Source organism: Sarcophilus harrisii, chromosome 3 (genome assembly GCF_902635505.1).
Source record: "Sarcophilus harrisii chromosome 3, mSarHar1.11, whole genome shotgun sequence".
Classification (NCBI taxonomy): domain Eukaryota; kingdom Metazoa; phylum Chordata; class Mammalia; order Dasyuromorphia; family Dasyuridae; genus Sarcophilus; species Sarcophilus harrisii.
In genome coordinates, this window is record NC_045428.1 from 545617450 (window position 1) to 545638046 (window position 20597).

At 50.5% G+C, this 20597-nt stretch overlaps 1 protein-coding gene across 5 annotated transcripts in view; it reads right to left on the minus strand.

Moving 5' to 3' along the window:
* Window positions 1–1254: 1254 nt before the first annotated feature.
* The window catches only part of RIMS3 (regulating synaptic membrane exocytosis 3), a 30220-nt gene continuing 10877 nt past the window's right edge, over window positions 1255–20597 (minus strand). Inside the window, exons 3-8 of one of the 5 annotated variants that reach the window (XM_031962252.1) lie at window positions 16707–16848; window positions 15889–16001; window positions 14146–14247; window positions 12804–12943; window positions 8987–9231; window positions 1255–8360 (exon numbers count right to left, since the gene is read on the minus strand). In XM_031962252.1, the coding sequence (XP_031818112.1) occupies window positions 9019–9231; window positions 12804–12943; window positions 14146–14247; window positions 15889–16001; window positions 16707–16848 (710 nt within the window). In that variant the 3' untranslated portion in view covers window positions 1255–8360; window positions 8987–9018. Of the gene's footprint in view, window positions 9232–12803; window positions 12944–14145; window positions 14248–15888; window positions 16002–16706; window positions 16849–19837; window positions 20160–20314; window positions 20463–20597 lie in introns of those variants that run through there. The other 4 variants (XM_031962254.1, XM_031962255.1, XM_012545957.3 and 1 more) reach the window with 4 other exon arrangements.

Sequence of the window (20597 nt, forward strand, 5' to 3'; positions counted from 1 at the left end):
AGCCTTGAGATCATGGCTGGTCCTAAAGGGAGAGCTCTGGAAATCACTTTACTTCCTTAGTGTCCAGTGCCTTTAGATACTTGGTATAACACAGTTACTAAGGACCAGGACCATAAGTGGAAAAGCTATCATCTCAACATAACCCCTCAGTCTGTATATTCAAAGCCAAATTCAGAAGTATCTCTAATGGCCACCAGCCTTAGGAGGAATTGGAACACAGGCCAGAACTAGGAGTTGTGTCGGAGGAATTGTGCGCTATAAAACCACTGAGCAGTCAAGTGGCCCATGCACAGGGCCACTAGGAGGCATCAGGACTTTTCTCAAAGCACCAGGAGGGAGCATCCTTGGACCAGCCCTGAAATCAGGGAGTAGGTGGAGCTAAAAAGACTATCAAATCAATTGTGGCCTTTGCTCTCAATATTTTGAGGGTACTTTTTGAGGGCCAGACTGGGAGTCCAAAAATCTACCCAGCAGTTGTATCTGTCTTTGGGCAAATAGCATCTCTGAGACCTAGGTAACATCATGACTTTATTATAGTAAATATGTCAAGTAGGAAGACTACCTACAGGCCTCCTCACCTTGTAAATACCTTGCAAAGGGCCTTGTAAAATACCAAATAGAGGAGAGGAAAATCTGCCCTTGAGAAGGCTGAGGGGCCAAGATGATGACAGCCATGAATGAACAAAGTCCCCAAGGGCATCATTCAGAAGTTAAGCAGCAGGAAGTCGAGGAGAAGACATCTGGGGCTTCAGGAAAAGGATTGTATGTTCATTTATTTTAAGCTTGAAACTAACTCCCTCATTTTACAGATATGAACACCCATATTTAGGACTCAAGTGACTTATCCTGGGTCCCAAAGATAGTAAGCATTCTCCATCTTGCCATCATGAGATGAAGCACTATCTTGGAAAAAGAACTGCACTGTTTAAAACTGTGTTTTGGTGTTTAATCCCAACTCTGCTCTTTCTACCTGTGTCTGTCTGGGCTCTATTTTCTCATCTCTAAAATGAGCGTATGTCAGAGCTGGAAAGGACCTTGGAAATTTTCCAGTCCGATATGTTCTTTCATAGGAACCAGCTCTGAGGCTTACGGTGACACATGTCAGGAAGAGACATGGCAACACCCCTCTAGTACTCTCTTGCTTACACCTTCCTGCCTCAGGTGGAGCTTTGGAATGGCTCTAACTCATCTGCAGCTGTCAGATGTTTTCTCTGTTTCACAGGACAGATCATTCAAAGGAGGCATCCAACAAACCACTTTTCAGACTTGACTTTAATCATCCATACTTGCTGCCCAAATACTGTACATGCAGGGAGAAGCCGTAAAAAGAATTTTCTCCTTGGGGAAATTGGCAAGAATATCGTACAAAACAGCATGCACCCCTTCCCGGCCCTCAGCCTGCTGCACAAAACCACAAAAATATGCATGTTCACAAGATCTCCCCATCCCCTCCCATACACACATACTCACACAGAGGATACATTACAGACCACAGCCCTAAAATACCTTTTGCTTTTTTAACTTATTAGTACACTTGGTAAGTTCCCATAAGTCCCTCCTCAGCTTTGGAGATTTTTTTTTAAGTTTTAACTCTTCCTTCACACTGATTTTCTAGAATTGGTCATTGCAACTCTTACTTTTTACAAACCAAATTTAATTTCACTCTTTGAAAGCAGCTTCCCAATTTTTTTTTTTTTTTCAGCCATAGAACCCATGGGAGCTTGAAATAAGAGCAAGGCAACTGGGGAGTACTTTTCTGAGCATCTGGGATACCCTTGACATAAAACTGATTTAGGGAAATTGGGGAACAAAATAGAGGCAATTGAGCCCATTTTCACATCAAAATATTGCCATGTGCATTGGCAGTTTCAACTCAGTGTGTCTGTCATCTGAGAATAATCCACATCCAGGTCTAGAGAAGTTTATTACCAGGTTAATTGAAGGCTGTGATTTTTTTCAGCCACTGACTCTAAGTCACTGAAAGATTGTCAGTGGGAGGGGGCACTCATTTCATATGGAATCCTCAGAGAATATGATTATGAGAACCCATAATAGTGGGTTAAAGGACCAGCCAACCAGAACCAAGAAAACCCAGGTTTCTAGGACTACTCTGACACATAATTAGCCAACTCTGTAAACCCCTCAATGATGCTTCCCTTCCCATAGCGTGTTCTAAGATTCTAAGTTGCTGAACAACTACCTTTTCACCAGGCATCCTCAACACGTGAAATCTGGTGAAATCGCAAGCCTGGATATATTCTAAAGATTCATCTTTAGACCACAAGGTGATGCTGCAGCCAAAACAAATAAAAATTCAACTCATGAAATCATTGTCATAAAGGGGCTGCTAAAGACATCGGTGGAGAGGGATCCCCCCTTTAAATACCTGGTGAAATCATAGATCTTTAAAAGGACATTTTAGAATTGAGAAATATCACTAGTCTGATAATTTCTAGGAAACCCTATTCACATACCATGGGGAACATTACCCACCATGGTTTGGAAAACCAGATGGGGCTGGGGAAGAGCGTATCTTGGCAGAGGAGAAATGGTTTTTAACAAAAAGAAAGGAAAAGAAAAACAAAACTTTTGTTGAGCTGATTGGCAAGGGCTGAGCTCCTTCTCCCCTTCCCCCCTCCCAAGATGTAATTCCAGCGTTTTCTCAAAGGGTTCTCGCAGAGACCACCAGCACCAGGGTGGTCACCGAACCCTAGCACAAGTTCATAAACAGTGGCAGGGAGAAGATTCGCACACATTAGCACCTCGAGACTTGAGAACTTTTCAGCAGGACTGGGATGCCTTTTGAAGATACCTTTTATCTGTTATCTGGCTGGGAAAAGGGAAGGAGACAGAAAATAGTTCCCTCAAAGGAGGGCCATGTTGAACCAGTAGAAATTTTTGGTTTTTCTCTTCAAAAACAGCGTCTGGGCACTGGTGTGACCAGCTGGGTTCTCTAGGAGAGGGTATCCTGGATCGGGGGTGGGGGGCGCCATCCTCCCCCTCACCTTTATTCTCCCTGGAGGGGACCCTTAGACAAGTTCTAGTCTTCCCTGGACGGGCCTTTTAACCGTCGTCTAAGTCGACATCCCCACCCTATGTGACAGACAAACTGACGCCCGGACAGGGGCAGCGGCGTCAGCGGGAGGACCAGGGCGGGGCCACTTGCGGCGCGTCGCCGCCCTGCTCAGCACCCCTCCCCCCGGGGACAGCTCCCGAGGGGCCGGCTCTCCTTTCCTCGGGAGTCTTCTTTCCCCCTCCCCCCACCTGCCATCGGCGCCCCCTGCCGGGGTGGCTTTCGCTCCCAACGCGTCCGGAAGCCGGGCGGCTCCGAGGCGCGCCCGAAGGGCGGGGACTCCCTCACCACCTGGGGGGCCGGGGGTTTCCCTGACGTCTGTGGCAGTGAGAAGGGAGGGGCGGGGGGAGGGGACAGGATTTTCTTTGCTACACAGAAAGTTTGAGCCCTTTAGGAGAACAAGGCCACGGCATCAGAGCGCCCCCGATCACGCGGCATCGGGGACCCGGAGCGGCTCGGAGCCGCGGCGCTCTCTTTGGCATCGCTCGGAGACCCGGCGCCTCTCCGACGGAGCCGCCTTTCCCAGCAGGGCGCGGGCCTTGGGGCGGCGCCCGGCCCCAGAAAGAGCCCCGCGGGGGGGGGGGCCGGGAGTCGGGACCGAGCGTCACGGACGCGTTTCCGGAGGCAGCGCGCGAGTCTCTGCAGAATTGAGTTTGTTTTTTGCTTTTTTCCATTCTCTTTGAAATGGATACAAGACACGAAGCGGGGGTGGGGGGGTTGGGGGGGGGGCGTCGCAGAGAGCGACGGCGAGGCAGGGCGCCCCCTCTTCTTTTCGGACCGGGAACGTCGCGAGGCACAGAGCAGTGTCTCCTCCCACGTGCCGAGCTCTGGAAGGGGGCGGGGGCGGCGGCGCGGGGGCGTTCCCTCCCGGCCTGCGCGGTCACCTTCCCCGCGGCCCGGCCGGGCTCCGGGGCTTCCCTCCCAGCGGCGCAGGGCGCAGACACGGTGACGAGACAGGACAGCCCGGCTCACAAGGAGGTGAGGTACCGGAGAGGCCGGGCGTCGGCGGGGAAGGCCCGGCCGGCCGGCGGGCGCGCGGCGTCGCTTCCGGCGCGCGTGCTACCTCGCCTTCCCAGAGGGCTCTGCCCCGAGGCGCGGGGCCTTCCGGACGCTCCCCGCTTCCCCTGCACCGCGCCGGGGTTCCCCGGGCAGCCCGAGTCCGGCGCGAGCGAGCTGGAAGGTTTCCCCTCCACGGAGGAGCCGTTTCCGGGCCTTGCCCCGAGAAATGCCAGCATTCCCCAGGGCTGAGCCCGACGCCGAGAGGGGGTCGGGGAATCCCAGTCCCGCAGCTGGAACGGAGGGGGGGGGAGGAAGCACCCCGGAAATGGCCTCCGCCCGAGTTCCGAGCAGAACCTGCCCCGCCCTCCCGGCCGCGCCGCTTCCGTAGGGAGCCCCGCTTTCCCTCAGAATGGCGTTTGCCGCTTCTTCCAGAGTCACTCCTGAGAGCCTTCTGGCATTTTAGAAGCGGCCCCCTCCACGCCGGCAGAAATGTTCCCGGAAACCTGGGGATCCAGGACAGGCCACCGTTCTGCCGACCCCCTTTGTGAGAGGCGCGCCCGCGTCCTGGGGTGTGGGTCTCACAGCTGTCCAGCCCCCTCGCCTAAGAGGCGCGCCCCGAGGCACTCGCCTACCTCCGGGCTCTGCCATGGGCTCCCGCCTCCTTCCACTCCGGGGCTGCGGCCGCCCACGCCAAGCCCAGTCCCCGCACAGACCCCGGACCGGCTCCTCTCTCTTTCCTGGGATGACATTTGGCCAACCAGCTGGTGGGCTCGCAGCCGGGTAACTTGACAAGGAGAGAGAGCAGAGGCAATGCCTGCTTCCTACCCCTTCTCCAAAGGTCCCACTTCCTTAAGACTACAAGGGGAAGACCCCGAGGGCCGCCCCAGGCTGGAGCCGCGCCAGCCAGATCTGGCCCCGAGGCGGCGGGCGCGAGGTCCGGATGTCTCTGCGCCCCTCACAGATGGGAGAGCCCGAGGCCGCCTCCCTGATCGGTACTTGCTACAAAATTTAGAACCCCCACGTTGATGCTACAAACATCCACAAGCAACATCTGTTTGCCTCTACAGACAGTCCACACAGGTGTACACACAGGTACACGAAGGTGCAGGAGGACCCCAGTTCTCACACACACACTGGAGAAAAGTTACACTGTGCAGGCGGCTAATATGAATGGGTTTCCAAGAAAAAGGGGTGGTTGCCCTTTCTTCTGAGGATTGGTTGATGGGAATATAGAGCCACCTCCCATGGGGCCTTTAATCCAGGCACTAAGAAATGGAAAACTGACAGCGAAGGGCCAGACTTCAGGTGGCCGGGGAGCAAGGACCTGGCATCCTGTCTGACCTCTCAGCGCCACCCCTTCCGGGGCCTACAGGCCACCCAAGGCCAGCGCTTGTGAATAACGGCTCTGAATGTGAACACATTAGGCTTCAGGAGGGCCCTAGCCCGTGACCACACTGTCCTAGAAGTCTCAGCTCTGGCTGTGATCACACACTTCCTGTGCACTGCCCACTCCCCTACCCCCCAGCTCCCACCTAGCTGGAGGGAACCTCAGAGTCATCCAGTCCAGAGATTATCTCGTGTCTGGTGATCCAGACTCCATTTGAGATGATCTCTAAGGTCCTTTCCAGGTATAGATCCTACAGCTTCCACTGACCCACTCCCATGGGGAGCCCATACCATGTGAAGCCACTCTGATTTATTGCCTTACAAGCAGCAGAGGCACAGCCATGGTTAAAGGAGCTGACTTTAAAGCCAAGAAGATTTGGCCATAATCTCTCTCCTTCTCCCATGGAAACCTGCCTCCCTCATCCTAGTGCTGCTCTCTGAGATCTAGCAGGATACGGACCCAATTCCTCCTTCCCTCCATCCCCCCAATCTTCTTCAAACCAAATTACTCCAGTTCCTTTCGTCAGTCCTCTAATAGATATCATTTTGCACCTTCCCTCCATCCTGGTCACTCTCCTTTTGGATTCCAGGTAGTCAACATCCTTCCTCAAATGTGGGCCTTTCCCTATCCATCCCCAGGTTGGCACTGATCCCAGGCAGTACCTCCCTAGGGGTCCCACTCTAATGATGGCCGTGCCAGCTGTACCCAGAGACCACCAAGGTCATCAACCGGCATCACCACCCAATTGGCCCTAGGTGGCCGCAGACTCACCCCCAATATTGTGAATATACCCCAAATTGACCAAAGGGCCTTGGAAGAATCCAAAAGGGATCGTGAGAACTTGGAACAGAGTGCTTTTCTGAGAAAAGACATCCCTTCACTGCACCACCTATTAGTGGCCAGAGTAAGGACATTAACTACTTGTGACAAGACCACCCTTGAGCCATCTTTGACGGGACAAAAAAGGACCATCCCAGGCCCTTCTCCAGCCCTCAGGAGAGAGGGGGAGAGCTCGTCTTATTCAGCTGGGAAGACAGGATACGAATAGTTTTGTCCTTACTAGGGGCTCCCATTCTTCAGTCTGGCTGGCAAAGCTCCAGGATTGTTTGAAATATTCCTTCTCTTTGCCCTTGTCACCTGCATCTGACAGCACATATGTGTGCCTAAGTGCACACACACACACACACACACACACACTCTTTCACTATCAGGACATCTGGCCAGAGTTCATGTTATAGACATTAATTGTTCCTTGTGATTCTTGGGCCTATCTAGGTCCCCTGTTGAAGAGTACCACTGGAGCCTCTGATGGCCTTTTGCTCTTGTTTTGGGAAAAGTTTGGCCCAAAGCAAACAGCCAGAATCCTTCCCCTAGCTGCTCTCAAACACCCTCCTTAACTCCATTTCCCCTTCACCTGTTGAAGAACACAGACCTTCCTTGTCTTCCTGAGCCATGAAAGGGGAATTCCCTGGAACAAAGCTTCAAAGCTACAGACCACAAGGAAGGTGACCTGTTCCTGCTGCTCCTGGAGCCCAGTGTCAGTGTTCAAAACACCGTCCTGGGTCTGCCTTATATTCTTTCAATCAGATAAATGCTTAGCCTCCAGCCCAGAGAAAACCTTGCAAAGACTCTTCAATTGAGTGAGAAAGCATTCACAAGACTGGATCCTGAGGCAGCAGACCACCCAGTAGTGATCTTACAAGCCCCAGCGCAGTTTGGTGTGGGGGGACCTGTTCCTATGTTCCAAGCGCTTCACTTATTCCAGACCATCTTCCCCAGGTAAATGAGCAAGGCGCCTGCGGCTGGATGGCATCCAAGAGTGCAAGGGATTTTCTAAGATCCTACGATTCAAGCACAGCTTTGTTCTCCACAGAAGGCGGGACACTTTGCTCAGAGCTAGCCTGCATCACTTCTGGACACACGAACATCCTCCTGGACAAGCTCTGGCCAGAATCCATTAGGGAGTAGCAAGGGGTCAAAAGAGACAAGGACTTGGAGAGTGACACATATTGCTTGCTAAAGAATTGGTGGTCTTGGTAGTCCTAGGGGTCCAGGGTTAGAACTAAGTTGCTTCACTCCTGGGAGAAGGGTCAAGGACCCCCTTCCCTGAGGAGATCCTCAGAGAAAAGAGGCATAAGTGCTGGAGACAGTCAGGCACAAAATAGGAGGGGCTTAATGCCAGAGAACTGAATAGACGGGGGCCCCCCTTGGGCTTTGCTCTATCTTTGGTGGAAACACCGCCAAACCCAGATTCTGATGTCAGCAGTCGCCTGAGTCACCCACAGAGGTAAAGGGTTTTCTTCAGGAATGATCCCCCTCCAAGACCATGGGGGGACTGGCCGTGTCCTTCTGAGCCGCAGCTCAAGGTGGGCAGCTGGACATCACTCTTCTGATGGGCTCAAAGCCATTCTTGGAGAAGCTGTTCTCTGGCCATCAGCCAAGGCCCTGTGGGGACAGTCTCCTCCTGAGTCAAGAGGGAGGATCAGAGTGTGTAGTGGGACTTGTTTGCTGTTTTGGGACACAGCCACGAAAGACCCTTGGCATCTCCTGGCAGCCATTCGGGAATGGAGGATGTTTCACATGCAAGGAGGGCGAGTGATGGATCCAGAACTATCCACAGAGGCGCAAGACTTGGCTTCCGAAGCACTCCAGGCCACTTCTTTCCTTGGGAGCCTTGCCCAGTGCACGTGCTACATGCTATAAGATGCATTGAATGAGGTGCCAGTGCTGAGGGAAGATGCTCAAAGAGGGGGCAGAGGCTCCTGGGTCGGGGAGGACGCCCCAGCAGGGCTGCAGCAAGGGTGAGGTCTGCCTGCGGCAGGCTACATCAGGCGCTACATTCCCCAGAAGGGAGGGCTGGGCCGACAGTGCTGAAGAGAGTTCATTTGGTCAGGTCTTTTTCTAGAAGGAAAAACAGATGGGAAAACAGCACAGTGGAAGGGAAACTGAGGATGCTCACATCACAAGCAGTGGAGTCAGGCGGATGGACAAACGGCGGAACAGTCCCCCTCCTCAGAGACCCTCGGGAAAGACAGCACAAACGGAACTCTGGCTCCTTAGCCAAGAGACACGATGACATGGGGGATGGACCGTTGCATTCGCCGGGTCTGGATATGCAGGACATGGCCCGGTCTCTTTAACTCTGGACATATACCCACATATATGTACTTGGACTGGATACATGTGCATACATAGAAATGTAAAAACAGACACATATACATATAGGTATACCAAAACATGTACACATATATACATGTACATGGATTGTGTCCACACACATAGATACCCAGAAATGTACACACATACATACATACACACATACACACACACACACACATACACACATAGAAGTCTGCTCCTGCTTACTAAGATGGCCCAGACAGCAAAATCTGTGGGCCAGTAGAGCATGAGGAAGTTGTTCTAGGAAGAGATGGCGAGATGCTATGTACAGTGAGCCACGTGGGTGAGGGCAAGGAGGCCGACCCACATCCCTCCCCACACACACACCCTGGCCCGCCATAGCCGACCTCCCCTTCCTGCGGTCCAGGTCCCCGTCTTTCTAGGAGCATGAGGGGCTGGTGGAGCTCTCGAGGGAAGATTGGGAGAGACGGCGGGTGAGGGCCCCCAAGGTAGAATCGGCCACAGAAGATGTGGGGAAGAGTTTGTACCAGCCAGTGACCACGTTGCTCAAGTCCAGCTCTTCTAGCACAATCTGGGCCATTCCCATGAAACACTTGTGGTCCATGCGCCCATAGTCTCCCCAGACAATCACCTGCAAGGAGGAAAGGAGGAAGGAGCTGAGAGTCCACATGCCCCTGTCTTTTTTTCATTGGAAATACTCTGGTTCCTTTCCTGAATGCTTGCAGATACACCCAGGTCTCCCCGGTTCTCAAAAAGCCTTTCCAGATAGGCCTGATCATCCCCTCCAGCTATTGTCCCATCTCTTTCCTCCTCCCTGTCTCAGCCGAACTCTTCAAAAGGGTCATCCATACCGGTCACTTACAGTTCCTGTTCTCATCCGTGCTTCTGAGCCCTTCACCATCTGGCTTCCACCCTCAGCGTTCACTGGACACTGCTCTCTCTAAAGTTACCACTGACCTCAATTGTCCACTCTGGGGGCTTGTTCTCAGACCTGGCCTTTCCCACCCTCTCCTGGAGACTCTCCCTTCTGAGTCTGTGCCACTTTCCTGTCTCTGTGAATGCCCCTTCTCAGTCTCCTTCTCAGGTACCCATCCAGCCTTCCCTTACAGCTTTGTCACAGCTCATTTTTAAAAATCTCTATCCTGCCCCACTTTCTGCATCTTGGCCCATCACCACTCATCCTGACGTTTATCTTCCTTTGGACTTTGATGGCTCTGGGAGAGAGTGAGAGTGATGACTTTATGTCTCCCTTAAACCCAACACTCTGCACATAGTAGGTATTTATGAATTGGTTGATGGGTAGAATATAGGATTCAGGTCTGGGAAGGGCCTTGGAGAACATTTTGTTCTTAACTTGGTTTTTAATTTTTTTTTTGTAATTATATTTTAATGTAATTGGTTACTTTCATGCTCTTATGGATTTTATTTGGTATTTTAAAAAGATAATCCTAAGAAGGGATTCATAGGCTTCATCAAAGAACTAAAGGGTCTAATAGTATAAAAAAAGTTTAAGAACTGCCCACCCCCCTTCACATTCTCATTTTGCAGATAAAAACTGAAAAGTCACACATGGGGAGTATAAGGAAGAGGCTTGGGGTTGTAAGTGGTCCATTTTCCAGTCCACATGTTTCTGACAAATCCCATGTATGATGGGGAAATTCACAGTCCAGTGTGATACAGACCATTCTGGGACACTGTTAATAATTTATTATTATGTATATATTTATTATTATTATATTAATATATTTATCATAATTAAGTATATATTAAATAATAACAATAAGATTATCCCTGAAGCTATCCCCATTCTCTCTTTCTTGCCCCCTCCTTGACCTCCCAAATGGAAGTTAAATTGAGTTTTGGGAACTCTGGCAGTGATAGTCACAGGAACTCAAAGGATCTATCCCCAGCAGACTTTGGGACTCACTGAACCATGTTAGATTCCCAGGGCCTCAGCTCCTTCTTGAAACGGATTCAGGGGGACCTTTGTCTTCAGCCCCAGGGCTTTCTTCTTCACGAATTCCTAAATTCCCCTTGATCTCTAACTTTTAGCTGGAGTCAGTGAACTCCATCCTGTTTGGGAAATCTCCCAATCTTCCTCCTCCTCTTCCACTCAGTTATTACAGTTAATCCTAAATGCCTTTGCCACATTTTTCCCTCTCTCCTCTCCTACTTATCCTTCCCCAGCTCCTCCCTAGATCATCAAGGTACAAACTCTAGGATTATATAAAAGAGAAAACAGAATCTGCAGGTTGGAAAACAAAACAGTGGAAAGGAGAGAGCCCCTGATTTGGGGATTTGGAGTCTCAACTCTGATCTGTGTAATCAAAACACTTAAATCCTGTTCCTGGGCAAAGTACTTTTTTTCTCTGAACCTCAGTTTCCTCATCAGTATAATGGGAACAATTTGCATAAAAGATCTTATTAAGGGCCTACCACATGCCAGGTTCAGTACTTTACTATGTAGCTAGCCATACAAAGAAGACAGAGGGCACTTTTATTTTAATGGAGAAGACAAAGTATAAGTCATTAGAGAATCACTTTGTAAGCTTTAAAGCACTGTGGAAATGGGAGCTATTAATTATTACCATTAAGTCAAATCAAATCTACTTCAGAGGACACAATTTCCAAACAGAAAATCTAGCTAGTCCCATATTGGAAGGTACCTAAACTTTCTGATGTACTCTTTAACTCTCCCCTTTGGTCCAGATGCTTTTCTCTGGACTGGAAACCTATATCCCCTAGTCTCCTGATCCAAGTAGGAAAGGGAGTGTTGGATTGAAAATCAGGGAGGCTAATTCAAATCCTATTTGTGAGCCTCAGTTTCTATAAAATGGTCTGTGCCTGTTGTGGGGAAGCCCGTTGGGGCCACTGTGCACGAAGCACCAGGCTTGGAGTCAACAAGACTCCCTCTTCTAAATTCAAATCTGGCCCTAAGGGGCATCTCGATGACACAGCAAATAGAGCGCTAGCCCTGGAGTCAGGAGGACCTGAATTTGGCCTCGGACACTTCCTAGCTGTGTGACCCTGGGCAAGTCACTTCACCTGTTATCACCCTATTTTCCTCAGTTTCTTCATCTGTAAGATGAGTTGGAGAAGAAAGGGCCAACCAGTCCAGTATCTCTGCCAAGAGCACCCCACGTGGGACCACAGAGAGATGACCGGACACCAGCATGAGGGTGCTCTGGCTAGATGGCTCCTCCTTCAGCCCACTGACCTGGGCAGGAAGCCTCCGCCGTCCACTTGCTCATTATGTCCCCTTCCTCAGGCCTCCAAACAGGTACAAGAACAAAATACCTGGGCTGTACAAGCAGGATCCCTCACACTTCAGGCCAAATGACCCCCTGAGCTTGGGGACTGGATTCCCAGCCCCCTCCCAAGCCTGCCTCCTCTCCCTGCCTCTGGGGCTGTGGGCTAAAAAAGGCACATTCTTTTCCGTCTGGCCCCAGAGGACCTGCCCTGCAGCCCCACTCACTCACAGACCCATTTCCCTTTGGGGAGCTCTCTTCTGCCTTACACTTATTCTGCCTATAGCTATAATACTTATATATATTTTTATGCTGTGGTTCAGTCATTTTTCAGTCCTGTCTGACTCTCCGAGACCACGTTTGAGGTTTTCTTGCCAAAGATCCTAGAGTGGTTTGCCCTTTCCTTCTCCAGCTCATTTGACAGATGAAGAAACTGAGACAAACAGAGGGAAGTGACTTGCACAGGGTCACACAGCTAACAAGTGTCTGAGGTCAGACTGAACTCTTTCTGACTCCAGGCCATTCTACCACCTGCCTGCTCTCAGTTCAATTTAGTTCTGCTGGATTCAGTTCAATGGAGTGCAAGTCAATGGGACTACCTGTATGACCTTGTGTGAAGACCTTCAATGAGGGACACCTCCTACTTCCTAAGGCAGCCCAGGCCATTCGGGGCTCACTCCAATTGTCAGAATCAAGACCCCTCCCCTTGCACCCTAAGTTCCCTGGGCCCATCACCACCAGCTTCTCTTACCTGAGCCCATCACCACCAGCTTCTCTTACCCAAGTCCTCCCCAAAGGAAGAAAACGGCCCCACCATTCCCGTGATGGCCTTCCATTACTGAGCAGTGGGCCTGGTGTCCAGCCCCTGCCCAAACCCACCCCCAGACAGGAAAGCTTGGTCCTTCCCACTGAAGCCCTGGCTGTGCCCAGAACCCTCTGCTCTGAGCAAACTCACCTGCAGCACCTTTCCCTGGGGACCCTCATCAAAGAGCAGGGCCTGATGATACAGGGGATCACATGTCTTCTTGGCCACTCTCGTCTTCTTCTTGGCCAAGCAGGCCCCGTTCTCGAGCAGGTAAACCTTGATATAAGTGGCTGGAGGAAAGATAGGGGGTACGTCAGGTATGGTGGGCAGCCCAGGGTGTCAGGGACTTCCAGACCCTCAACATCCTTCTTCGAGGGTGGCCATTTCAGTTATCTGCCCACATCTGGCAAGTGTAATCAAGTTACCCCCAGTCACAGGGCCCTCCCCACCAGAGCTAGCCCATCACACTTTGGAACAGGTCTGTTCCTGATGGAAGGAAAATTTCATTCCATCAATTTGAAATCTATTTCCACAAAAACATCCATTCTTTGCCCTCTGGGGTGAAATTAGACAAATCTAACTCTTCCACAGAGCCCCTGAGTACTTAGTGATGGTGTTCCCTTCTCTTCCCAAGGCTGAGCATCCCACATCATCTGACCAGACACAAAACATCAAAGCCAGAATCCTTTCTCTGGATGCTCCCCATCTTATCCATCTCCTTAAATTATGGCGCTCAGAACTGAAGATTCTCTTCTAACTGTGGGCTGACAGTATTGTGTAGCAGAACTGTCTGCTCTGATCCGAGGCTCTGGAACTCTCTTAATGCAGCCCAAGATTGCATTCTTAACTCTTGGCTACCATCCCATACCACCAACTCATAATGAGTTTGCAGTCCACTGAAACCCTCTGATCTTTTTTCAGGCAAAAAAAAAAAAAATAGACAGTTATGGCTAGCAGTATACTTGGGAAGTTGATTGTCATCCATGAGCCTTATTAAATATTTTAGACCTTTTAAGCCAACATTCAATCATTAATCACTACTCTTTTGTAGTCTAGCTTCTTCAATTCTGGGTTGCAACTCATGTAGGATTATGTAACTGCATGTGCGAGTTGTGAAAAATTTGGCAACAGTAAAAAGTTTCTGAACAAAACAACCAAAATCAATTCATAATCAAATGCATAATGAATCTGGAGGAGTTTACGGCAGCATTTGCCTGTCTTACATTGGATAACTCCACGACAGCCCTGGTTCTAAACATACATCCCCCAAGCACTTTGCCCTGAACATGCACAAATTTTGCCAGACACATCTTAGCTCAGCTTTGAGATGGGATCACATAGAAATTTCTTGGGTGAAAAGAGGTCATAAGTGGAAGTAGTTTTAGAAGCCCCGGTCTGGTTAACCGGCTCACCCTACTTAACCATATGTCCTAGTCTAGCCACACATCCTGCCCCAGGACTTGAGCCCCACTTAAGCCTGCGTTAGTCTTACCTGGGAGGGACTTGGAGCCCAGTTTGGGCATCAGGCCTCGGGCCTCTATCACTTCCACCTCGAGCTGACCGCTCCGGTCCATCATCGCGATATGAACATCCCCTGGACACCAACAGAGAGAACAATGAGGCAACTTTCTGCGGCCACAATTTTCCGTAGGTTGATCCCTACGTTCCTCCTTCCCGTGACATAACAGATAATCCAAGGGACAAAGGCTGGGAAATTTCTCCAGTCACAGTAAATTACATGATCCAGTTTGTGCATCATCCACATGTAACACGATTTGGGCAGGTTGCCCATGGGGGAGATGCTTGGGAATGGCTCCGGGGAACCAGACCCTGGCTTGCTGGGGGGCACTTGTTGGCTGGGATCATTCTCTTTCCTCTGGCCGCCGAGCTGGAACCGGCTGACTCCTCAAAACCTCTAACTGGGACGGTCTCTCTCCCCTTCCCTCATTCCCTGCATCAGGTGACTCCCCAAACTAAGAAGGGGGAAAGGGCCACCTCCCCCTCCTCTCAGACCACGGAGCCCCAAGAAATGGGCTTGGGCGTTTTGCCCGTTTCATTTGTCTTTTGAGTTTCTAGGTACAGGGAGTGAATCGCCAGCCAGGGAGCTCAAGGTAAGGGGATGCTGGAGCTCAGGATTGCAGGGCAGCCAGCCAGCATTTATTAGACGCCTGCTGTGTGCCAAGCCCTGGGCTAAAGGCTGAGAAGCCTTGGTGCAAGGATGCTAGAGACTTTGGACATATGCATGGTGGCTTTGAGCCTAATCTACCTCCCTTCCTCAGAGATTTAGGTGGTAGAGGAGGGGATTATGTGCTGGGTTGTCTCCACGTTTTTGGCTGTGTCTTTGAAGCAAGTATTTCTTTGTAAAAGCTGATCTGAGTGTGGTCAATCTATGGTAAATACTTCAATGGAATTGGAGTATTTGGACTCCTAAAATTAGGGGAACACAATTTGTGGGGGATTTACCTAATTGAAGAGAAAAGAGATCCCCTCATTTTCCATCTAAAGACACCAGACAGAGATCCTTGGGTAGGGAGAAGGTGAAATGTAACAGACCTGGCCCCTAAGCACATGGTTTGTGGGAAAACCTGGCTTGTTTTTTTTTCTGTTTACCCCCATGGCTCTATTGAATGGAGGCTCCCTTCCTTCCCAACTGCCATCCGACATTCACTTGAGTAATCTAGACTCATTTTCATAACAGTCCAGGACAAATAAAAAAGGAAGTAAAATGTGATCCTGAGAAATTACATATCCAAACCAAAACAGAGAAGACTCTGGAATCAGCAAATGTTTGAGGGTTGTCCATAATTTTTACATCATTCAGCTTCAGGCTAAATTTGCCAAGTTGGTAGAGGATTCTAAGGAGGGGGTTGGGTGGGGAAGGGCAGAAATCATCTCTGTGTCTCTGTCTCTGTCTCTCTTCTCTTTACTTCCTTCCTTCCCTTCCTTCTTTCCTTCTTCTCCTCTCTCCTCCCCTCTGCCCCCTTCTCTCCCTCTCTCTTTGTCTCTCTATGTCTTTCTCTCTTTTTTCATTATCTACCCACCTATCTATGTGCCAATGGGGGAGGAAAATCAGGGAAAATGGGACATCCCAGCTCCTCTCACATCATCTAAATTAAGTGATAAAATTAAGTCTCTGCTATTTCCAAGAGACAAGGCAGTGTCCCCTCACCCCCTAAGGAGAGAAATGATAAAGGATGTGACCCTTGGCCCTTCTGGGTCACCTTAAGAGACTCACCCATCGGGGGCGTCCCCAGTGTCTGTCTCCCCACAATCTGGGCTGGCCCCAGGCCATCCAGGAAGTCACTGAATTGGCTCTCAGCCCCGAGCCTAGCCGTGGGGAAGATGAACCTGTGGGCAACAAGATAAAAAGGGAGCACAGGACAGGTTAGGATACCCGGGGATGTGAGGGCACAGGCGCTTAGGGCCATGCTTCCCCTCTGCAGAGTAGTAAGGGAGAGTGGAAATTCTGAGCCAGAAGAATTGTGTTCAAATGCTGATTCGGCAATTACTACCTGGCTGAACTTGGATGGGTCAACTCTTCTGAGTCGCAGTTTCCTCCACTGTAAAATGGGGAAAATGGCACTACGTGGATTCCCATCTCTCAGGACCGATGTGAGGAAAGGTTCTGTGATGTTAGGGCTTGGAGTGTACAGAAGGTTCGGTGCCAGGGGGGAAGCACATCTAAATAAATTGGCCTGTGCTCCCGTGATTTTGCAGTCTAATGGGGTTGGCTGGGTTGGGGACAGACCGCTAAGCATGAGGAGGAGCCTATTAGGCTACCTCAGTTTACCAACGGTCTCTTCCCCTCTGGACTGTATAGAGGTCGGGGAAAAAGGAAAGGAGAATCAGAGAGAAGTGACTCAGAAAACATCTAGTAGCCTCCTGTCCCCACTTTACAGGTAGAACAACTGAGACCCGAAGGGAGAAATACCTAATGTGTCTGGGCCTGAAAGGCTTTGACTTTTGCGGTGACATCTGGGACTTTGACAAAGCAGGGCCCCCCGAGCCCACCCCATTCCCGGGGACCGTGGGGGACAATCAGGGAGGACGCACGTGCCATCGGAGCTGTTGCTGTTGGTGCTGCCGTCGGTGGATTCGCGGCTCCCTTGACGTGTGACCCTGCTTCTCATTTCCACAGCAATGCCGGTCTCTGTGCTCCGCCGGATGTTGCTCGGGAGTTTCTTTGTTCCACCTTCTGAGGAGCACAGAGAGAACCCAGACATCAGCCCCGGAAGAGTGCAAGGGGAGAAGGCTGTGGTACGGATCACTGGGAGAGCGGAGGGAGCCCAAGTCACTGGGAGCCCGAGGGGAGAAGGAGGAAGCCTTCAAGGCTTCTCAGGCCTTCCCTGTAATCCCTTCTTGGGAGGGGAGGGCCTTGACCTCCCTTTGGGAGAAGATGGGGGTCGTTTCCTGTACACACCATCCCTAGGACCCTGCCTGGGCTTGGACGTCCTTCCCTCAGCAAACATCGGGGAACTTCACACACTCCAGAATTGGCCACCCCCAGATTTTGCTCCTTAGCCCCAAACTGCCTAACAGACATTTCTAGAAGTCGGTATCATCCAGGGACAAAGGGACATGAACAGCTCCGTCTGCAGTTAACACTGTCTCTGAGGCCATCCGGGTCAGACCATCATCCCCCCGCCATCTCATCTCATCACAAGTCCCAATCCCGCCTTTGAATCTCAGCCCATTTACAGACTGTCCCACAATCAGCCCCACTGTTTGCCTGCTATTTTCACACACCTATCACTGCAGACTCTCTACATCGCGTCCCTACTGGACACCTCCTCTATGTGTATGACAAGATTACAAACACCTGTTTGGCCCTGTCCCAGACCCACACCCAGATCTGCGGCTCCCCTTCAACCTGACACCATCACAAAAGCTACCACTCTCACCCCCAACAAACATTCCTTTTTCCTGTGTGATACCCTAGCTTGATAACCTGGGGGCAGGTCACTCACTTTCTGGGCACAGTGGCTAGAATACCAGCCCTGGAGTCAGGAAGACTCATTTCTGAGTCCATGGCCACACACTGGCTGGGTGACCCTGGGCAGGTCACTTCACCGGTTTGCTTTAGTTTCCTATCTGTAAAATGAGCCGGACAAGGAAATTACTCCAGTTTCTTTGACAAGGAAACCTCAAACAGGGTCATGAATAACCTGAATAACACTCACTTTTCTGGTTTTTGGTTTCCTCATTTATAAAAATTGCAGAGAGCAAAGAGAAGATTGACTACATGATCTCCAAAGTCTCTTTTCAACTTTAAAATGCAATGATCTTTTACCTGATGCAGGAACAGGCCCCAGTATCTCCTTCTTGCCCTGACACAAACTACAGAAACAAAGAATCTTAAAACTGGAATAATAACAATGGATATTCATTGAAAATTTTTCAAAATTTTCAAATTCCACCCATATGATAACCCATAATCTGTGAGATATTAACAGTCCCTTTTTACAGATGAGAAACAGAAAAGTGATTGCCCATGGAATGAGGGAGAAGGATTTAAAACCGGTCTTCTTAAAGCCTTCTATCCACTAGGTTGCATTTAAGATGTTTTAGAAAAGCCCTCAGAGGCCACTGAATCTATCTTCTACCCTTTTCAGAACACTAAACAATTGAGTAGCCAGTGCCCATTTGAACTGATGGAGGATTTGCTAAGTTCTAAGGCTTCACATTCTACTTTCAGACAGCTCAGATTTTTAGGAAGGACTTTCCTCCACTGAATTTAAATCTGCTTTCCTGGTCATGTTTTTCCTACTTCCGTCTCTACTTCTATGCCTCCTCCCATAAAGTCCTCAATAATTCCTAGCTCTGCTCTCTGGGGTCAAGCAGAACAAATCTTTCCCATGACAGTCATTTAAATACTTGAAACCAGCTCTGGTATACTTCCTGTGCCCCTCCCACCTACCGTTCTCCTTCTTAGTTATCCCCAGTTCTTTCATATCATCATCTCAAAAGGCCCTTTCCTACCCTGGTTGCCTGCTCTGGATGCTGTCCAGTTTATCAATGTCTTTACTAAAATATAATGTCCAAGACTAAATAGGAGCGTAGATGCAGACTGCAGAGAGCAGAGAATGGTGGGATTACCCAGTCATTCACTCTGGACGCCATAGCTCTTAAAGTGGGCTTAGACTATGTTGGCTTTTTTTACCTACCACAGCCCACCATTGATTTATACTGAGTTTTCATTTCACCAAAATCCTCAGATCTATTGTCCAACCAATATTGGTGAAGTCTATTTTTGAAGTAGAATGTAAGATTTATACGTTGATGGTTATTGAATTGACTTGGATCTGGTCCAGTGGTACAGTCTCAAGATCTGACTGCTGTCCAGTATGTTGTCTATTCTTCTTAGTTTTGTGTCTTCTGCAAATCTTATGTGATTTAAGCCTTTATCCAAGTCATTGATAAGAGTGACAAACAGCACAGGGTTAACCTGAGGTCCTTTGGCCAGTCTGTTGGGGGATGCACTCCCCTCTCCAGTCTACCTCCACAGGAGCTGCCAGAGACTCTAAAGCACAAGTCTGACTCCGTCCCTCCTCTCATCAGGAAATCCAGTGGCTCCCTGTGGCTTCAACAACACACACGTTTCCCTGAATGGCACCCGGAGCCCTTCACAGTAATGCTCTAGCCCACCTTTCCAGGTATATTTACATATGATTGCCTTTCACGGTCTACATTTCCAGCCAAACTAAGTATGCGTTCCTCTGCTGCTGTACTCCTTCTTCCATGGCTGATCCTCGGTGCCTTGAATGTTCTCCCTGTCCCCCCAATGCCTAATGCCTCACCTCCCACAAGACACTTTTCCTGGTCTTCCCCCTTCCCCACCTGTGAGTCTCAGAATTTCTTTATTCCCTTCTATGCACATCAATTGTTTTCTCCCAGACAAAAGCAAGCACTCGGAGGGCTGACAGCATTCTCGAGACTTCCTCTGTTGCCTTCCTTTTCTCACTCCCACATCCTCACTGCCCAGCAAAAGGCCAGACACATAATAGGTGCTTAGGAAAGGTTTGATTTATTAACACTGATTGATGGTTGACGCGCTGCCATTCAGGCTCTTTGAATCTGGCTAATCTGACTAGGCTCCGCTTCACACCTTCCCTCGTGTCCTTACATACAGACAGACGGAATCCTCTAAGAAGACTCTTACCCTGGGGTCTCTCTCCCCCACCTACCAGATTTATAAACTCTGCTACAACCGGTCATCCCTGGCCCAGCGCCCCTCTGCCTGCCACCGCCACACAAGCCAGGAAGGTTGTGGGGAGGAGCAGGGGAGGCGGGCTGGGGGGTCTTGCTCAGCCCCCTCCTCCGGGACTAGCAGGGCCGGGGGGGGGGGTCCTCGGGTGACTGGCTGTGGAGGGGAAACGCGCAGGGGGAGGGCTGGCTCCCCTCAAGACAGCAACTCCCTTCCTTCTCCCCTCCGCCTCCTTCGGTTGCCATGGAAACCTCCTCCGCATTGCAGAGACGCCCCCGCTCCTCCACAATCCCCAGGCTGCCACTGTAGGGGGGAGATGTTGGGGAGAGGAGGAGAATGGGCTTGGTCGAATCTATTGGCTGTTGCTGGGAGGGGGTGTGGGAAAGAAGGAAAATTAACCGCAAGCCCACCAATCAGGGGAGGCGGGGAGGTGGGGACCCGAAGGGAGGGCGGCTACCTGGGGGCGTGGCCCGCCAGAGGAGGCTCCCAAGGACTGACATGAGCCTGGGTGGAAGATGGAGGGGTTCGGACACTCAGAGAGGCGGGGGCGGCTCCCGCGAAGCCCTTGCGCGGTGGGACGCTGCTTCGCCTGAAGTAGCACGCAAGTCTGGGCTACCATGGTAACCCCCTCCCTGGCCAGAGAGCGCTCCGCAGGCCCTCCCCTCCCCCCGGGATGGAGCCGTTATTGTCCGTTACCTTCCGAATGGGGAGATGGGGGGAGAAGAAAGCCTGCTCCCAGA